General features: G+C 36.0%; 2 protein-coding genes across 2 annotated transcripts in view; one reads left to right on the forward strand and one right to left on the reverse strand.

Annotated features, from left to right (window-relative positions):
- The window catches only part of LOC107719959 (proline-rich transmembrane protein 4-like), a 10,654-nt gene extending 573 nt beyond the window's left edge, over positions 1 to 10,081 (forward strand). The window contains exons 2-4 of the mRNA XM_016527512.1: positions 1,087 to 1,841; positions 3,776 to 3,919; positions 6,414 to 10,081. Of these exons, the coding sequence (XP_016382998.1) occupies positions 1,166 to 1,841; positions 3,776 to 3,919; positions 6,414 to 8,326 (2,733 nt within the window). The 5' untranslated portion in view covers positions 1,087 to 1,165 and the 3' untranslated portion in view covers positions 8,327 to 10,081. The remainder of the gene's footprint in view (positions 1 to 1,086; positions 1,842 to 3,775; positions 3,920 to 6,413) is intronic.
- Positions 10,082 to 10,627: 546 nt separating this feature from the next.
- LOC107719966 (inosine-5'-monophosphate dehydrogenase 1b-like) overlaps positions 10,628 to 21,314 on the reverse strand; it is a 27,125-nt gene continuing 16,438 nt past the window's right edge. The window contains exons 4-11 of the mRNA XM_016527522.1: positions 19,493 to 19,594; positions 19,326 to 19,404; positions 18,374 to 18,487; positions 18,058 to 18,291; positions 13,749 to 13,974; positions 12,513 to 12,596; positions 12,208 to 12,224; positions 10,628 to 10,992 (exon numbers count right to left, since the gene is read on the reverse strand). Coding sequence (XP_016383008.1) covers positions 10,898 to 10,992; positions 12,208 to 12,224; positions 12,513 to 12,596; positions 13,749 to 13,974; positions 18,058 to 18,291; positions 18,374 to 18,487; positions 19,326 to 19,404; positions 19,493 to 19,594 — 951 coding nt within the window. The 3' untranslated portion in view covers positions 10,628 to 10,897. The remainder of the gene's footprint in view (positions 10,993 to 12,207; positions 12,225 to 12,512; positions 12,597 to 13,748; positions 13,975 to 18,057; positions 18,292 to 18,373; positions 18,488 to 19,325; positions 19,405 to 19,492; positions 19,595 to 21,314) is intronic.

Raw genomic sequence — 21,314 nt, forward strand, 5'->3', positions numbered from 1 at the left:
TCTCTATTGCTAAAATATAAATGATAAAGACAAGGTTAATGTGAGTTAAGAAGCTGGCACTGCATCAGCTGTCAGGTCGTTTGACATAAATCTAAGCAGTCTAATGCAATTGCTAACTGTTACAGTCATAATATATCTGCAATTATATAATTAATGAGGACTGATTCATGCAGACTGCAAAATATATAGCATTTGTCTGTGTAAAAGTATACACTATGATGTATTTTGTAAGTATTTCTGTGTGGTACATTTTTTTTTTATGAATTGGGTCACATGACTCGAGGGGATCGAATAAGACTGATGGTGTGTAAATTCAGAGCTCTGGCTGTAATATACGCCACTCAACACTCAACCTTTAGTGCAGTGCCACTGTTGGAGAACCAAATATGTCCAATTCCAAAGATTTGACATTAGAGATAAATATACATCAGCTATCAGATATGATACATTAAATAAAATAACATACATTGGCTGATAACTATTATATTGTGCATTCCTAATTTCAGTATTATTGGATTTTTGTTGGAAAATTTGGATATTTATCGGGCCATTACTGGATATTTAAACTGCCTATGTTAATATTTAAATATTATCATAACACCAACACTAACTTAAAGTGATAGCAAATGAGTATTGTAAACATTTAACCCTTTTATGTTATATTGTATTTTATTATTTAGCAAATTTTATTTTACTAATTTATTATTTTTGATGAGATTTTATCTTATTTTATTTAGCAAAAAAGTAAAGTATAGATTTATAATAAATATAAATATATTTTTGAATAAAGTATAATTTTATACTAATTTCAACAATTTTATTTTGTTATTTATTTTATTGTTTTGAAAAGAAGTATAGACTTATAATAATTTATAAATATTGTAATATTTTATTTAGCAAAAAAAAAGTGTAGATTGATTGACTGATTAGCAGATTGAATGAGTATATTTCTAATATTGCTATTTAACATGGAAATAATTGGATTATTGTTTTGGGTGGATTTTAATGTTGGTGCATGCCTATTTGAAATCAGTTTATGGTTGAATCTAGTTGTTCTTATCTCGTGTTTTTTTCTTCTTCTCCCAGAACCAGTGCAGAATGTGAGAGTCAAAAGGAGACAGCTTGGTGATATTGTAAAGAATAACATCTTCAGAGGAGTGTCAGCATGACCCCTCACAGTGAAGCTCTACTGCTGGTCTTCAGTTTCTCACTGTGTGGTAGTCTGTCTGCTGCATCTTTGAATAGAAATGAAAGAGCCCACTTTTGGGCTAGCACAGACACTGAGCCAGCACAATGGATGTCCCAATCAACAAAAATGGACATGACTACTCCAACCGATGTATTACATTCAGAGGAGAATAGGCAAGACCTTGAGGTGGACCTTTCAGTTGATCTAAACCCCTATGTCACAATGAAGGATCATGGTTTGTCAAGACTTCTAGCCTCAAGAACACCATGGATCAAAACTTTGACTTCCACTAACACTGAACCTCTTTCAGACATCCAGAATGATGAAGAGGCATCTGATTGGTCAACTTTTAGTAAGCAAGTCAATATGGAACAATCTTTTAAATCATCTTCATTGGCAAGACTACAGCCTTTTCCTTCTCAGGCCTGGAGTACTGAGTCCAAGACACCTATTGCTTGGAATACAGAGACATATACACCTCAGACTCCTACTGAAACCAGATTTAGCACCTACCAGATACTGAGGAAGTCCTCTGGTGCTACCCAGACACCATATGCCAGAGGAACCTTAGATGGTACCACTTTGCCAAGAGGGCTGACAGACTATCTGCGGCCATCTGAGGAAACAAAGGATTTGACAGATGCTCCTACAGGTAATCAAATTAATGATACACCAGAGACAACTTTGCATGTCATGACAGAACCTCATAGCGTGTAAATGTGTACCTGCATAAAAGACATGCTAAGTTTTTTGGTTGTTAAAAAGGCCAGCTTAGACCAAATGTATTTCCATGTTGGATCATGATGGTTCATGTTGGTCTGGTGCTGATATATCATTTTGATACAGACACCACTGAAAATAGTCATAATAATAGGCTAATCACAATAATCATAGTGAGTCAGTTGTTATAACCGTTCTGATGGATTCTGTTCAGTGAAGGATTTGTGAGACTAATTCAAACAAGTAACTTGTCTTATTAAACTATTAAAAGAACCGGCTCATATGATTCATTTGTTTGGGAATTACACTATATTTCTCACACTGTATGTTGTGATTCACAAATCACAAAAAACAACTGGATAATGTTCACGAATCTGACTACTCTGGTGGCACTATATGTTTTGATTCACTAAAAAGAATTGGTTCATAAGAGCAATTTGTTCATGAATCAGACTGCTAATGTTTCTCTGTATACTTATAATTCACTAAAAATAATCGGCTCATAAGAGTAATTTGTTCATGAATCGGACTACTCTGGTGGCACTATATGTTTTGATTCACTAAAAAGAATTGGTTCATAAGAGTAATTTGTTAATGAATCGGACTACTCTGGTGGCAATGTATGTTTTCGATTCACTAAAAAGAATCAGCGCAAAAGAGTTGTTTGTGAATCCGATTATTCTGGTTGCACTGGATGTTTTTGATTCACTAAAAATATTTGACTCATAAGAGTCATTTGTTCATGAATCATACTACTCTGGTGGCACTATATGTTTTGATTCACTAAAAATAATTGGTTCATAAGAGCAATTTGTTCATGAATCAGACTGCTAATGTTTCTATGTATGCTTATAATTCACTAAAAATAATCGGCTCATAAGAGTAATTTGTTCATGAATCGGACTACTCTGGTGGCACTATATGTTTTGATTCACTAAAAAGAATTGGTTCATAAGAGTAATTTGTTAATGAATCGGACTACTCTGGTGGCAATGTATGTTTTCGATTCACTAAAAAGAATCAGCGCAAAAGAGTTGTTTGTGAATCCGATTATTCTGGTTGCACTGGATGTTTTTGATTCACTAAAAATATTTGACTCATAAGAATCATTTGTTCATGAATCGGACTACTCTGGTGGCAATGTATGTTTTTGATTCACTAAAAAGAATCAGCGCAAAAGAGTTGTTTGTTTGTTTGTGAATCTGATTATTCTGGTTGCACTGTATGTTTTTGATTCACTAAAAATATTTGTCTTGTAAGAGTCATTTTATTCATGAATCGGACTACTCAAGTCTTTTTTACTGTATCACTTTTAATACAAATGGAAAATTCCCTCGTTCACTCTTTCAAATACACAGGTACAATATGATTAATGGGGCAACCTCACTGCTGGAAAACAACATTGACACACTGATGATGACATTTTAGACTGAATAAAATATGTAAATGTGCAAATCAAAATTTTGTAATAAAGGGATATCGGTATGTACTTCTACTGCATCTCTTTGGTAATCCTGTTTTGGCATTTTGGCATTAGCTTCCTCTTAATGCCTGTGTCAGTAAGACTAACCCTGCCTACTGTTCCTCAAGCTGCAGTGGAAACATCAGTATTCCAGCAGTGAACAAGCCATTCATCACTGCAGATGTGAGTGGGATACAAGCCCCCTAGCGACTCGTTGTGAAACTAAATACAATTTACAGCTTCTTTTGTATGAATCTTTTGTAATTAAAGTTTGGCTGAGGATTATGGGTAAAAAAACAAGAACAAAAGCAGGTTTAAATCAAATGATGTAGTTTCTTTTTGAGCTAGCATATCCGTTCCACTTGTTTGAGAACAGGTTTATAATCCGATTTTCTCTTTCTCAGATAGCCTGACAGAGCCTACTCTCAATATGACAAGTCCTGACCCTGAAAGAGAGAAGCGTGAGGATGTTGACCAAGTGAAAAAGGAAGAAAATGGCCAATCGACCACCACTGTGATCAAGGTCACTGAAACCTATCCTGAAGCAGGTACTGAAGCATTCATTGTCAGAATGACCTCTATTCTAACACATGATCTTTTACTGTTGGTGATCAGAGCGCAAGCGCTTTCCAGTCCTTCACAATGCTTCTAAATTTACATGCATCTGAGAGATTACAAGAAAATTTTATTTAAAAAAATGAAGGTTTGAAATAATTGAACTCGGGGTCTTTCATATGTAACCAGTTTTATCATTTTAGCCTCACGCAAAAACAAACATACAATATGGTACGTGTAGTCTGATTCACATGCAAATTACTATTATGAGTCAATTCTTTTTAGTGAATCAAAATGTCTCTTGAGCTCACTAAGACTACATTTATTTGATCAAAATACATTAAAAGCAGTAATAAAAAAAAAATAAAAATAAAAATAAAAACTGGTTTAAATATATTTTAAAATACATTTTTTAAGCAACTAAGACTGGAGTAGTGGGTGCTAAAAAAGTATAATATATATATATATATATAGCCTTAAATGACCATTTGTTTACATTACTAAAAGAAAATGTTATGAGAAAGTTGACAATACAAAAGCTAAGACTTTTTTTTCTTAGAAATAAGATAAAACTGTAGCAGAAACTGGCGAGCTATGAAGATTAAGGGTTTATTATATATTGCAACTCTTCATTAACACTTTTTGTTTTGTTTTCTCTTTTGTCGTTTTTGGTCAACCAAAGAGATTTTAAGGGTGGCGATACTGAAATCTCGTCCTGTGAACAAAGGTCAATCATTCAATCTGTAGAGGGAAAACTCAAGCTAGATTCTCTGACCTTAATTAACACATGCTAAAGGCTAATGCTGATTCAGAGATTCAGTCCCAGTGTCTGGATCATTACTCATGCAGAAACACTTACTAATAATCTATATTAATCAATCAGTCCTTCAATAAGCAATGAAGTGCCTTTTGATCCACAATTAGTGCAGAGTATTGGTAAAAAGTTAGGCTGTATTCAGATTCTCCTTCTCACTTCCACACACAGGTATTTAAGTGATGTAATGTCATGAAAGTGTGTCAGTTACTAGTTTTTAAATAGTCACACTCATGGGAACGGCAACAGGATCAATGCCCTCTTATCTGTGCCGTATGTGAATGTGTGTCAGAGATGAAGGGTGCAACCCATTTACAACAGCCTAGTTCCACATAGCTAATAACACAGTCATTGTTTTATATATTTACGATTGATGGTGTATCGTCTTATATTAATGCTGAGATTCATGACCCTGGCTTTCATACTGGAGCAACGTACAGTTATCTACTTACCTCTTGTTTTAGATCATTTGTATACTTCTAGATACAGGATTCTCTGTGAAACATGGTTTGTTGTGTGTTTTCTCTGCGGTTTAAATACCTCTTGTGCTGTATCATGTGTAACTTCATTATATGAAAAAAAAAGAAAAAGAAAAAGAAAAAAAACCTAAGCAGGCTCGTGGAGAATATTAGCTTTGTGTTTTGTGAATATAACCTCATGAGTGCATAAACAGACTAAATCTAATTTGAGGCTGCATTACAATATCTTGCTCCACTTTAAAAACAGCATTCTATAACTAACAGTTAAAAAAATATGAGTAAATAATATGAAATGGTTCACTCAGTATTGTTTTGCTCATTAAAGCAATTTTGTAAAAAAAAAAAAAAAAGGAAAATGTATTTATTTAGCCTATTGTTTTTCTGGGTTTTTATTGCAAAGTCTAACAAGTGTGCCAAAAATCTTAATTAAATAAGTAAATAATAACATAAATAATCGAAAAAGAATGTTTGTGCTGTGGTTTCTTGTCACTGGTATGATCAATGTTAAAAACTTTAATTTTAAAATACAGGACGTTCCAACAGTAAGTGTTCCATTGTTCATCTATAAAACCTTGTTTAATGTTTGTGTGAATTAATTTATAGTGAAGAGCAGGCAAAAGCACGCACATCAATCTCAACTGGGTGCTCGACTAAGAAACAAGTGGAAATTTTTTTGGATGTAAAGTCGGCAACATAGCTTTATATGTTTTTGATTTATTTTTATTTCGTATTTTGGTTTCTCTGTTTTTCTCCTTGGTTGATATGTTATTGTTTTGGTATTATTATTATCATGATAATATGGTACGGTCATGTGACCTTTGATCACCTGGAGGTAGGCCTATAAAGATTGGGATATCAGTGTTGTTCATTTGTCTGATGAAGAGCCTGCGTTCTCGAAACGTCACATATGCTATGCGACAGTTTTTAAAAAAAATAAATTTTTTGATACTTTTGGAGCTTTGGTGTTGCCGACTTTACATCCAAAAAATTTTCCACTTGTGAATTAATTTATGAAATTAAATTAACGTTATATTTTATATGTACTTATATATACCTTGTAGGTACTAATATGTACCTTTAAGGTACCTTTAAGGTACTAAGTGTACCGTGCCCCAGTGACAGCTTTTGTGCCTTTTTCTGAGAGTGTATGTAAAACTAAATGCATCTTAAACCAAGCTATATATTGCATTTCAGCATCTCCAGGTGATGACAGACGCAAATCTTCCACACTTCATGACTGCAGCCTGGTTGGCACTGGGATCTGTCAGTCGCCTGACTCCTCATGGAATCACGCTTCAACTAACAACACCCTGTCCACTCCACCTCCTGTGTATGAAACCACACCCCCTGGTGTAATAACCTCACCCCCTGAAGCCCAGACCCCGCCTCTATTGGTCCCTTTACTGGCTGACTGGAATGCTGCTATGGCAACATGGGGCCTGGCATGGGAGTTGCAGGTATACGGGCTCAGCTGTGTGTTCTCGCTCGTGGCTGTGCTGTCTGTGCTCAGCCTGATGTGTCTGCCATTGCGCTGGCCCTCTGGCTGTGCCCACTTCAGCCTCCTCCACCTTCTCCAACTACTAACAGGTTCCAGCAGAGCTCTGTGGCTCCTCTATGATCCATACGGCCAAAAAGAGCGCCTACCCGTAGTCTGGGCACGACTGATGCACGAAGCTGCCTATCCCTGTATTACTGCATCATTTGGCCTTCTGCTTCTACTGCTAACTGCTCGCTCTTGTACCCAGCTACTTTCCCAGAATACCCTGCAGCGCAGCACCTGCCTGTTGGCTGCCCTAGTGCTGCTGCACATAGCCATAGTGATGGCTTCCATGGCAATACTGCAACTCTTTCCCACCCTGAAAATTGTGCCTCTATTACCGCCAGCAGCCTTTGTGTTGATGTCCTCTCTCTTGTCATTCACGTACCTGCTTCTTTACTGCTGTGCCCGTGCCGATGTCAAGCACATTTACCGGCTAAACGATAGCTCTCCTGAGCGGCCATCATGCCATGCTAGCAGGTGTCCATTCACAGAGGCACGGATGTGGGAAAGGGCAGCCAGGACAGGGGTATTCTCTGCCCTGTTTCTGCTAGCATGTGGCAGTCTACGACTTTACGCCATGCTCCATGCAGGAGGGCTGACCGGTGGAGTCATGGTTGGCCTGATGCCCTGGCCTTGGTGGGGCTTTCAGCTCAGCTGCCGAGTGTGTGAAACAGGAGTATGTCTCACACTCGCTCTTGTAATCACTCACCCCCTTCTCTGTTGCGGAGTGCCCCTTTCCAAACCAGGAGGCTGCAGCTGGCTCTTCAAAAAGAGACCCACAGAAGGCGCCACGTTGGCCAAACCCACCATCCTCTCGAGTCGGTGTGGCTGGTCACTACGGCCCGCCGAGAAGCTGGGGTTGTGTGAGGGAATAGTACGGCGGGAAAGCGAAAGCGTGCCACTCTACACCTTGGTGGAACTTCCGCACAGCGAATCAGACGGTTTGGACCTCCACTATCCAACCAGCCCTCAGCACGAGTCTTGCACACAGCTCTCCCAAACCACAAAGAAGAGCAAAGTATCCCATGCGTCATCCTTTGCAAGCTTCGACGCCGACTCCACGGCAGATCTGCGGCCCCCTTCGCCAATCGACCTGCGACGAAGCATCGACGAGGCCTTGAACAGTGAGGCTCTGTTCCAGCATAGTCTGTTCGGCTCTTCCAGGCTCTCTCTCAGCACACGCGGACCCCCGGACGGACAACCCTGTCGGGGAAACTCCACCGAACCCAGCCTATACCGCACTGCCTCCTGTGGGGATGTGGACCCCGCTACAGTCACCAGCCGACCTAGGCAATGGAGCACTGTATCTGGGAGACCAGCTCACGTCTCGGTCAATTGCAGTGGATTAAACTCAACACAACAGTCCCAGAGCAGCGTACATAGGGGCTCTCAGTCCGGGCAGCAACTCCACAGACGGTACACGGCCTTGGGCTCTACGTCCACCAGAGAGAGCGTGGATGTGGAGACAACTTCTCATGTTGATGAGCTTGCCGTTCAGGCTGAATTCATCAACGTCTGCAGGCAAATAGATGCAATCAGTATCAGTAGTGATACGATCGACCTATAGGGGGAGAAATCTTTATTCAACTACATTTACATTTATTCACTTAGCAGATGCTACAGATTGTGCTTTAGAGGATGTGCTGTACTTACCTTGCAGAATTAACATTTTCCAGTTTAACCCAGGGGTGTCGAGGTGTGCTCTTGGAGGTCCACCTTCCTGCAGTTTAGTTTAGACATACCTGCTTGTTTCAGGTGTGTTTAATTTAGGCTAGACCTAAACTCTGCTGGACGGGTGACCCTCCAGAAGCAGGAGTGGACACCCCTGATTTAACCGAACACCTTTAAGTAATTTCAACCCTAACAACTCCAATTTACAGAACTTGTCTTGATATAAATGTGGAGAGGAATTTGCTGTTGATGCACTCTGCTTGAATGGAAAGAAATGTTTTATTTTAGAAGCAGACATGACATGGACAAAACGGCAACTTACAGCCTTTAAGTGACTGATGTTCTCTATCAACGGTGAGAAATTCTCTGAAATCCACTTCTCATATTTGACAAATCTTGTTGAACATGCTTGGTTTGATCAAAATACTTTAAAAAATAATCTAATGTACATGAGGCTTGTGTACCTTTTAGCAATAAAGCTAGCACTTATGAACATGTTTTATGATGAGATGTATTTTGGTTTTGCTTACTGCACAGATCACCTAAACACTCATTGACAACATTACAACTGTATAGAAACACATTCTCTAGAACCAATTAGCATTTTATTTCAGCACTATCATTGGTGTTAACCCACTTATCTGTGGCAGCCCTGTCACTTAACAGTTTGTTCTGGAATGAGACCTAGGTGTATATACTTATGGGAAAGGATGTATTTAGCAAAAGGCTGCATGAAGATAACCATGCAAACCATGCTAATGAGCTGTTGTATGAATGGAACATCAAGTACATCTTTTTTTTTAACTGTTTAACTGTTTTTTAAATACATTTAGTGCTTCATTAAAATCAATTTTATCATGTACCCATAATCCCTCACAGCCATTCTGCTACACAAAAACTGCCCTCTGTTGGCCATGGAGATGTAATAACATGACAGCTTGTGCATCTGTCATCTTTATTAGTGCATGATGTCTGTGTGACTGGCAGCAGGAGCTCATCGCAAAAACTTTAAGATTGTCTCACTCTTGGCTTCTCTTTTTTTTTTCTTCAAATGTTTGAGATGTGCATTTGCTCTCTGTGACTAGTAAATGGTCCAATACTTCTATGCTTTTACATGACAATGTAAACCTCTGAATTGCACTGCTCATTATGCTACGGTGTTTAGAAAGAGGTACATTAACATTTAAAAGATTTAAGCAAAGTATAGAGTAGACAGAAACTGATACTACAGGAAAAAATTAAGAAACACCGTCTATAAAACTCTTTCTTTATTCTATAAACTGTATTATATTCAGAATGACAACACAACAGTCTTTGCAAACTACCAAATGGTGCCCAAGTTGAAAGTGTCACTTTTACAGCAAATGCTTTTGACTGTCCTTCAATTCTGACCTTTTTTATCCTGTAAAATGTTTGATATATACATAAATGCTTCTAAGTTAAATGATGCAAGTGTGTGAAACTGTTAAATAAACAAAAGAAATGAGCATGTCTGTGTACATTATTGGCTAGTGTAAGGAGAATAGCAGTACTGAATACCTGACTTTAAGGCTGATACTCAATCTGGTCCATACAATAACATCATTCTAGTTCTCTCTGGATAATCTGAAAAGCATTGTGACACAAGCAGTCTGCAAACTTGCCCTATTGGGAAAAAAAACAAATGCATTTTTTAGATTACATTAAAATGTAACTGGTAACACTCTAATGGCAAATGTGTTTCCTCATATACCACAATGGTCACAAAAAGTATTATTGCTATTAAAATAACAGACAATGCGAATTAGTATGAACCAGCAAGACAGTCTGGAAAAACATACCCCACATATCAGAAATGTTCATAGACACACTCTCTCTTATATACACACACACACACGTAGCATCCTCATATTTCAGATGATGCAGTACATTCATAAGATTTTGAAAATAATCTCTCTAGTACCTAGTCTAATTTCTTACAGGGAAGCCCAAAGAAAATAAAAAAAATCAAAACAATAAAGTCCACAGTACATTCAGTACTGTTGCTGGCTTTTATTACAATAAGACAGGTTTTTTTTGTTTTTCATTTTTAATGTTTAATCTATATTTAATGTGTATTTCTATAATAAAAATACATATGTGATATTTCTTATTATATAATTAGCATTACACAAACAATTTAATTCTTATTCTCAGTGATTAAAAGATTAAACAAAAAAATGATTGCATTGGCCATCAAATATGTAAATGACCACTGATCAAATGAAGAAGCAGCACTATGGTGCGCTTTTTCATAGCGTCGGTTTCCATGGTGACTCGTCGATTCGTCGCTCTGTTGAGAAAGTCTTGTGTGTTAACCGTGAATATACTTATTTGTTTGGGTTAATCAACCGAGAGTTCAGGGTATATGTGACGGTAAGTTAACCTTGCTTTCTGAAATACACCCCATGAAAAAGGATCAAGGGGTTGAGGATAGCAGAAATCACTTTTAGCTGCTGTGTTTAGTTACGGCTGGTGACGGGACATTGGGTCCAGCTCTTGTGTGCCCCCTGCTGCCCTGTTCAATATAACCGCTTCTCGTAACTGTCGAGAACAGAAAAGCAACACAACCTTAATAAATCCACACATTGATTAGTCCAAATTAAAAAAATCAACTCAATGAAATCACTCCATTAGAGGAACAGTTCGCCCAAAAATGAATATAAAAAAGCAGCATGGAAGTATCATAAAAGTGCCTTTCAGCAAGGAACAGACTAAAATTTAAGACATTATTCAGTCTTAAATATAATTTTTGCTTCCAAATATTGAACTTGCTTATTGTCATTGGTTATGACACGCATGAGAAATAATGGCCTCATCATAAGATGTCAAATCTAGTGTCATATTTGAATAACGACTTAAATTCCATTCTGTTCTTTACACAAAGATATCATATGAAATATAGTGCACAAGTCATATGGATTATTTTTATGATGCACTACCATTCAAAAGTTTGGGGTCAGTGAGATATTTTATTTATATGAAAGATAATTCTATAAAATTCTATATAATTCTATTTCAGATAAATGCTGTTCTTTTGAACTTTCTAATCATCAAAGAATCCTGAAAAAATGTATCAAAGTTTTCATAAAAATATTAAGCAGCACAACCCTTTTTTTTAGCATTAATAATAAGAAATTTTCCTTAAACAGCAAATCAGCGTATTATAATGATTTCTGAAGGATCATGTGAGTAATGGCTGCTGAAAATTCAATTTTGCTTCACAGGAATAAATTACATTTTTAAAAAATATTTAAATAGAAAGCTGTTCTTTTAAATTGTAATAATATTTCATATCATTTCACATAAGTGAGCATAAGAGACTTCTTAAAATAAATAAAAAAATCCTACTGAGCCCAACTTTTGAACATTCATGTACTTTCATGGTCTTTTTCTGTCCCTTTTGGAGGTTGACAGCCTCTAGTCACCATTTGCATGCGAAGTATGGAAATAAAAAAGGCTCTGAAATTTTCAGGTGGAAAAATTGTCATTTTTGGGTAAACTATCCTTTTAAAAGTGGGAGTGGGTTTCTTTCAAGATAATCTCCCTGTCAAAGACAAGTCTCTGAGAGCGTTACGAGTACACAACCACAGCAGGACACTGGGATAGTGGACACTAGGTTTGTCTACATGATACGACAGTAAGAGGAAACTAAAATAGTCTCAATGCCCACTAAAGAGCCCAGATCGTACCACTGTTTACAACACAATTCCCTCCACCAAAACTTAACACTATTATAAGAGACGCTATTATACTTACATGGCACAAAAGAATATCTATGATGACAGCATAAGAGAAAGGAAGAGAAGACAGTTTCACATGTAAACTCTACTTTTCCATGACAATGTACGAAGGGATGGACTGAGGGTCTCTGAGAGGAACTTCAAAAAAAAAAAAAAACAGAGAGGGGATTGCTAAACTTTTATTTTTATGTGAACCACAAGAATTCTAAATGACGTGAAATGTGTTCACAGCTTTTTTTTTTTAGGGTATGTGGTGTGAGGAAAGAAACACACACATGGTAGGTCAGGTGGGTGGGGCTAATTGAGTGGGCGGATACTTACGAATGCAGTCCATGAACTCCACCCTCAACCTGAGCAGACATGGTCCTCTTCTCAAACTTCAGCTCTCCAGAGTACATCATCGATCTATATGTAACGCAGGTGAGACTTACACAGATGTAGGTAAAAACAGACTACATTCTTTTTCGTGTTTATGTTTTCTTTTAGGAAGTTTTAATATTTTATATAGTCAATAGCCTTTGGTTTACATTACAGCTTGATAAATGCAGACTTGACAGCTTATTCCATGGATGGAAGCAATGAAGACACATTGAGAATGAATAAATTCCATTTATTTCTGATGTTTGAAACAAAATAATGTAGAAGCATTAGTACAACTGAAGACAGTGAACCATGATTCACTACTAGCTACTGCTGCTAGTCGATTGTTGGTGATATTTATAATTTAAATAAAAGAGGATACTCTTTTCTAAAGAGAATTACTGTACAAAAGATTGTTTAGTGAAAAATACGTATAATATTTTTAGTTAATTTTTTCCAGAAGAAAAAACTACTGGCCAAAATTTTGGATAACTAATTGGAATTTAATTATTATTCCAATTACATTTTTTGAATAATAAAAAAAAGACTTTAATGTTTTTGAAAGAAGTCTCTTACACTCACCAAGAGTAAAAACATTAATATTGTGAAATATTATCAAATTAAACTATGAATTATATAAATTAATATTAATATTATAAAGTAATATTATCAAATTAAATTCTATAAATTGAATTATACAAAAATTATTAAAACAAAAAAAAAATTCATTAATAAATCATTATGTTTCTATATATTTTGAAATGTAGTTTATTCCTGTGATGGCAAAGCTCAATTTTATTGGTGCTCAATTATTAACAATGGCTCTTATTACTGTCAATGTTGCGGAATAAATTACATTTTTAAATATATTAAATAGAAAACATTCTATTTCAGAACAATTTTAAACTGTAATAATATTTCACAATATTACTGTACTTTTATCAAATAAATACAGCCTTGTTGAAAAACCCAAACTTTTAACCAGTAGTGTATATCTGATAAAAGTTTTAGTTAAAAAGACTTTAGTTAAACGGCTGCTAGTGTATTCCTAAAGGGACTAGAATACAGCATATACTAGCATAGAGATGGGCTTAAAGCTAATAAACATGAATTAAAAGAAACAAAACTGCAATTTTGATTTCATGAGGTCTTTTGTCAAGCTTTCCAGATGTCTATAAGGGAAAATGACACACTTACCGCAGAATGGACAAGCTCTTTGCACCGATATCCTGACAGCCATGTTGAATTCCAGCGATGAGGTATGGAACAAATTTGTGTATTGAGCCTTTGTCCTGAACTGAGCCAGAGACTCCCTGAGCCACCTTCGCTTTATCACCTTCACTGGAAAACACAAACATATACACACAACCCATTATGTCCTGCATACAATACAAAAAAGTTAAATATAACAGATCATATATATCTTATTGGGGTGTTTCTTCAACTACAAGCATCATATGACTTTTACTTTAAATTTTTACGTCGCTAAACTTTTTAAAAACTTTTATATGAAGGTTATAATATACTGTTATATGAAGGTTATAATAATGTCATGCTTTTATTATTTATTTTCACTTTCAAAATGCCATTTATGTATGTATTTAATTGTTTCGGACCTTGGCTTATAAAAATATGAAATACGAATTGTTACTATATACTGAAAGCTCAACTATAATATTTAGTTATATATATATATATATATATTATAGTCATAATATTTAGCTTACAATTTATAATATTTATAATTTAAAATATGAATTTCCACTGTAAACTACAGGATGACTGTCAAAACTATTATAAACTATTTTAATATTTATTGCGTAAAAATTTGTACATTAATTTTTCAAAGATCACACACATCAGTTTTGGTATCATTTCCATCATAAACCGTTTTTTAATAAGTTACCAAGGAAACAACATTGTCAGTGAAGAGCATACATGAGATGAAATATGACATGTAATGTGTGAAGAAAATAAGGAAAATTCTAAGTAATTGTTTGTATTTAGGATAATTAAACTGCTAGCAATTAAATTCGTCTTAGCAAGACAAAGGTTAACAGTTTATTTCCATCCCTCATTTCCACCAGAGGATGCTGTTATCATCATTTGAGATGTTCTGGAAATGACACTATGGAGAAAATGTTCATGACTGAAAAAATATCAAAATGTAAAAAAATTATCCCGTGCACAAAGCCGAAACAAACAGTATTCATAATTAAAGGGGTCATATGACGTTGCTACACAGAAAAACCATCACATATGTAGGTTTAAGAGCTAAAAGGATCAACATTGTGTGTATACTGTGATTTTGGCCCCAATTTTGCAGTCTGAGACCAACTCTTTGAAAATGTTCAAAGACTTCTTTTGTCAGAACTTTATGCGATATTATTTGAACACAAGGAATGAATGGTTGATGCAGTTCTATTCTGCAGTAGAATTTAGTTTCTACCCTGCCCTAATCCACCCTCTAATTCATTTCCTAGTGAAAGTAAAGATACTGTCACATCTTAAATCAAACACACCTGAACCAGCTAATCAAGTTCTTTGGTAAGAACATAAATCAATTCTGTCTTTTTAAACTGTCGTTTGCAAGCAATGACATCATTCTTTGTTCAAAGTAGTCAATATAGTCAATAAAACAACCTATACATTTATTTGACCGACCCAGATTCTAAACATCAGATTCTAAACATCACTTGACTCAGTACAAAGTATACAAACTCCAAAGCTGTATAAGCAGATTAGATGGTACACTACCTTTCAAAAGTTATGGAGTCAGTGAGATTTTTTTTTTTTTTTTTAAAGAAATTGATACTTTTATTCAGCAAGACTGCATTCAGTTGATCAACAGAGAGTCCAGACATTTATTATGTTACAAAACATTGTAAATGCTCTTCTTTTGAACTTTCTATTTATCAAAGAATCCCACCAAAAAAATGTTTTTTAATCCATCACGGTAAAATATTTAGCAGCACAAACTTTTCTCAGCATTGACAATAATAAGAAATATTTATTGACCAGCAAATCAGCATATTAGAATAACAGAGAATGGAGAATGATGAAAATTCAGCTTTGCATCACAGGAATAAATTGTATTTTAAAATATAATAAAATAGAAAATGGATATTTTAAATTGCAATATTACTTCATAGTTTTACTGTTTTTACTGTATTTTTGATCAAATAAATGCATCCTTGGTCACGCCCTAGAGCCTGACATCATATAATGTTGGTCATACAATAATTTTTTGCAGGATTATTTTGCATACCAGCCTTCAGAATTTAATTGCAACCCTTCCCTCAAATACCTGCCAATATTTTCCAAGTAAAATCAAACATCTTGATTTTCTGGTTCACACTTTAAGAGTGTTTTACACTTGCTTCGTTATAGGTCTCTGAGCAGTTCACAAACATTTTGGCTTACTAACAAACTCTCCAAACCTGGCCATCATATAGCAAACTAAATCTCAATCTGAGAATTAGTCAGAACCAGTGTAAATTTTGATTTAGTCTTAGTCTTTATCTTAAGACGAAAATGCTTAATAGTCTTAGTCACATTTTAGTCATTTGAGTCTTTCCTTGTTTTAGTCTAGTTTTAGTCATTACTTTTAGTCAAACTGCAGTTACCAACATTTATTTTGGTAGCTATTTTATATGTAGTTGTGACGAGAGGGGCGGGGCCGAGAGCCGTGGGAACGGAGCGAGGCCGGTGGAGTAAATGCTAATGCACGACACCTGCACCACTCACCGGTCTCGAGTCCCACGGAGGAGCTCCGAAAGGATAAAAGGAGGAGTGACGACAGTGTTGGACGAGAGAGGACCAGGCCTGAATTTTATTTTGTGTTCTGGTTGTGTTCGTGTTCAGCCCCTCGCGGACGACTGTCGCGCTATTTTGTGTTTATTTTATTATTAAAGTTTTTTTTGAACGTTCGCCGGTTCCCGCCTCCTTCGAACCGGCGAACATTTAAAGAAAACTTTAATAAAATACACAAACACAAAATTAAAGTAAAGCGGCAGCCCCTCGCGGACGACTGCCAATTTTGAATCAAGGATTGAATTTGGAAAAACTTGAATAAATTTTGACAATTTTCATTTTTGGGTGAACTATCCCTTTAACAGTAAGTGAAAAGGGAGCAACTTATAAAAATTATAGTTGTTCATATAATATATATAATTTATAATTTTTGAAAAAGAAGCAGAATAAGACAACAAGACAAATACAAAAGAGATACAAATTAAACTCATACTGACACACGTTCAGTTTTCATCCACCTGTTTACGTTCACTTAATCCATAACCGACTGTATTTACATGAGATACTGTACATGATAGACATTTAGACTGCTGTGTGTGTATTTGAGCACTGATAACTTATATTTCGTCATAGTTTTTATCATCATCAGATATTAGTTTTAGCTCTTCAACGTCTCGTCTTAGTCACAGAAAAAATGTTTGTTAACGAATATTTTTCGTCGTCGTCTTCATTGACGAAATGAACACTGGTCAGAATATGGTTTACTCATAACATACATTGTGAGCGCAAAGCACCCCAGGTTCACTTTTATTTTCATGTTTGTGTAATTCAAACTACCTTTGGCCCAATACAGTTTACCACTGAAAATCTCAAGCATGAAAACATGCTAATTCTGCGTTCCCGACTACCCGACACATGGAACAAAGAAATAAAATGGAAACGCTATTTTTAGCTTTGCAGGTGTTTGACTGTAAACAAAGTCTCCATTGCATGTGCTCTGCAGGTGTATGATTATGGTCATTTACCATGTTTGACACATTTGTCTCTGCTTGCTAAACAGGTTTGTTGCTAAAGGATTTCTTTTGGATGCATTTTTTGCTTAAAGGAATGGCTCACCCAAAAATGAAGTTTTGCTAGAAATGCACTCACCCTCAGGCCATCCAAGATGTAGATGAGTTTGTTTCCTCATCAGAACAGATTTGGAGATATTTAGCATTACATCACTTGCTCACCAATGGATCCTCTGCAGTGAATGGGTGCCGTCAGAATAAGAGTCCAAACAGCTGATAAAAATATCACAATAATCCACATGACTCCAGTCCATCAATTAATGTCTTGTGAAGTGAAAAGCTGCATGTTTGTAAGATACAAATTAATCATTAAAGACGTTTTTAACTTCAAACCATAGCTTCCGGGACTCAAAGGAATGCTAGTTCTCTATTAATAATATTGCTTTCTCCAGTGAAAAAGTCAAAAAGCTGTTTGGGACTCTCATTCTGACGGCACCCATTCACTGCAGAGGATCCATTGGTGAGCAAGTGATGTAATGCAAAATTTCTCCAAATCTGTTCCGATGAAGAAACAAACAAATTTTCAACATATTTTAAGTTTTGGGTGAGCCGTTCTTTTAAAAGTGAATGTTTCTCATTAACTGTTTACATCTATCCTTTGCATCACGGCATAACAAATTATGAAAGCAGCAAAAGCGATGCAAAAATCTTGATCTCCAGAAAGAGGGCTGAGTATCATTAAAATTTAAATGTCACCCTATTCCTCTTAGGACCCACCAGAACTATCACGTCCACTCCGGCCTGCATGAGCAGGTCTAGCCGGTACTTGTCGTCCTCCCGGGTGCCGATGGCAGCGCCACACAGCAGCTGTTTACGAGAGTCTTTGGAGGCTAGAGGATAGTCTCTGTTCTTCTTCAAATCGGTACGAGCTATTATAGCTACAAGCTCATCGCTGTCATTCACTATAGGCAGTTTACCTGAGAGAGAAAAACAGGAATGTGATCAGCAAGCTTGTGCTAAACATCACAACATAAACAAGACTGAAGTTGATGCTCCTACCTTTTTTACTGCGCTGTAAGATGTCATTCGCCTCTTTTAATGTTACACCTGCTGGAGCAACCACTAAATCTTCTCGTTTTGTCATTGCCTGGAGGATTTGAGATATTTCAGAAACTATCATTCATGCATATTAGTAGTATTCAGGACTATTATGAGTGTTTAAAGACAAAACAAACTCAGAATAATTTATTTTCTTAATAAATGTAACTGGTTTTATTGTGAATGATTCATCAGTGATTAATGTTATTTTAAATTCTACAATATTCAAAATAAATGTAGATTTTCTTATACACTACTGTTTAAATGTTTGGGGCCAAAATGAAGTGAAGTGAAGTGACATGTGGCCAAGTATGGTGACCCATACTCGGAATTAGTGCTCTGCATTTATCCCATCCAAAGTGCACACACACAGCAGTGAACACACACACACCGTGAACACACACCCGGAGCAGTGGGCAGCCATTTTTTGCTGCTGCGCCCGGGGAGCAGTTGGGGGTTCAGTGCCTTGCTCAAGGGCACCTTAGTCGTGGTCTGGGAGAGAGCACTGTACATGCACTCCCCACACCTACAATCCCTGCCGGTACGAGACTCGAACCCGCAACCTTTGGGTTACGAGTCCGACTCTCTAACCATTAGGCCACGACTTCCCCAAATGTTTTTGAAAGCCCCATATGCTCACCATGGTTGTATTTATTTGATCAAAACTGCAGTAAAAACAGTAATATTGTGAAATATTATTACAATTGAAAATAACTATTTCCTATTTTAACATGAAATAGTATCAAATGTAATTTATTCCTGTGATGCAAAGCTGAATTTTCAGCATCATTAGTCTTCAGTGTCACATGATCCTTCAGAAATCATTAAAATATGCTGATTTACAAGTTTTATATTTGTTTTTTTTATATTTTATTTTTGTTTTTGTTTTTGTTTTATTCATCTATCATATGACTGACCTTGACTTTCCGGACCTCATTGGCCTGGAACTCAGGTGTGCAGTTGTGATGAATAATTCCAATTCCACCCATGAGCTATGGGACAAACCAGTGGGTGAAATGGAAAAGCAGTTACGATTTAGTACAAGTGCTGATATATAATGTTTCTGTGAGTGTTACTTACAGCCATAGCGATGGCCATGGAGGACTCTGTGACTGTGTCCATCGGAGATGAAATGAGTGGCGTCTTCAGGGTTATCTTCCGGGTCAGGGCAGATGTCAAATCCTGTGACAACACATGACCGTTACAAAAAATCACAAAGGGATAAATTGTCTATGTAAACAGACATGTTCAAATAAGCAAAGCTAATTTATGATTGGTCAATTTAGGAACGCCACATACTGTAAGTCTGCTACTTAGGTGTATGTAAAAATGACCTTTTGTGTTTCATGGAGAACAAAAAAAATCATACAGGTTTGGAACAGCACCAGGGTGTGAAAATAATAACAAAATGAAATTTTTGGCGAATGATTTCTTTAAAGAAAACATTTACAGTACAGGGAACTCAGAGCAGTCTAGTTATTGTTTAAATAATTATTGTTATTGTTAAATAAAACAGAAACTATTAAGAAATGTTAATTGAAAAAGCTGAAGTAAAATAAAATATAAATATCAGATGACAAATTGAACCTTAAAAATTAAAATTTAATTAAATAAAATAAAATAATAAATACTATAATTATATAGGACTCCTTATTGATCAAAAGTGACAGTAAAGACATTAATATTGTTACAAAAGATCCTATTTTAAATTTATTTCTAATTATGCTTTTCTTTGAATTTTTTATTAGGGATGCTCATTTCAGTTAATTTTCCCGACCGACAACCACCGCTCGTTATCCGAACATTAGCCTAACCATTAACTGATAAGACTAGAATATTAAATTAGTTTTAAATAAATAATAGAATGGACGAGTGTCTGTGACCCATTAAAAATACAAAAATATATATATATTTCACAGGTTTACTGTAACATGTGCAAACAGCAGGATACAGAACAACAGAGCAACAACAGAACCTGAATTCACACATAGTCAAATTATCACGTACCTGCAGCGCTTCTGAGAACAAAGAAAAACAGAATAATATAATATAAATAAAAATAATAAAATAATTGTATGCGCTCTGAAGAACCGCATGTTTTTTCGTCAGACATAAAAATACATTGCAGGCCTACCTCTGTGCACAACTTGTATAGTTAAAATGTTTTAATAAACAGGTATTTTTTTTATTAAACACAGGTTTCTGCAGCGTTGAGCATTGTAGCCAATCACAGACATGTCTGTTAATTTCATGAATGTAATGGCCAATCAGAGGTGTTGAAGTTAGAATCCACTCACTGCTCATTAAGCAGCAGTTTTGTTCAGTGTTTCTGAGTTGTGCACGCTTGCGAATTCTCTCATTAGAACAAACTAAATATAAACACGATGTAAATAAGAGATTTAGTTGTGCAGTAGTGTATTGCTTCACTGAATATAACGGAACTTTATGAGATTGTGAAAAACTGAGTTGAGTGACAGCTTTTTAATGATTATAAGGGGGAACGCTCTTTGCGCGCTTTCTTGACTATAACCCATTCAGAATTTACAGGGGTCATATGATGCGATTTCAAGTTTTCCTTTCTCTTTGGAGAGTTACAAGCTGTTCGTGAATAGATAAGATCCCTAAAGTTGCAAAGACTAAAGTCTCAAACCAAAAGAGATATTCTTTATAAAAGTTAAGACTGGTCCACGCCCTCCTAAAATGCCTCGTTTAAACAAGCCCCCACATGTCTACGTCACTGTGTGGGAAGATTTGCATAACGCCGCCCAAATGTTCACTCAAAGAAAGAAGGTATAACTTTGATTCTCGCTGTAGTATTGTTGCTGCCGTCGCCATGTCGTGAAGACGCTGTGTGTTTCGTTGTGAAAGCGAAACTACTTTGTTTGGCCTTCCAAAAGAGGAC

This window comes from Sinocyclocheilus rhinocerous, unplaced genomic scaffold, assembly GCF_001515625.1.
Source record: "Sinocyclocheilus rhinocerous isolate Xijiao unplaced genomic scaffold, SAMN03320098_v1.1 scaffold2646, whole genome shotgun sequence".
In the NCBI taxonomy this organism is placed as follows: Eukaryota; Metazoa; Chordata; class Actinopteri; order Cypriniformes; family Cyprinidae; genus Sinocyclocheilus; species Sinocyclocheilus rhinocerous.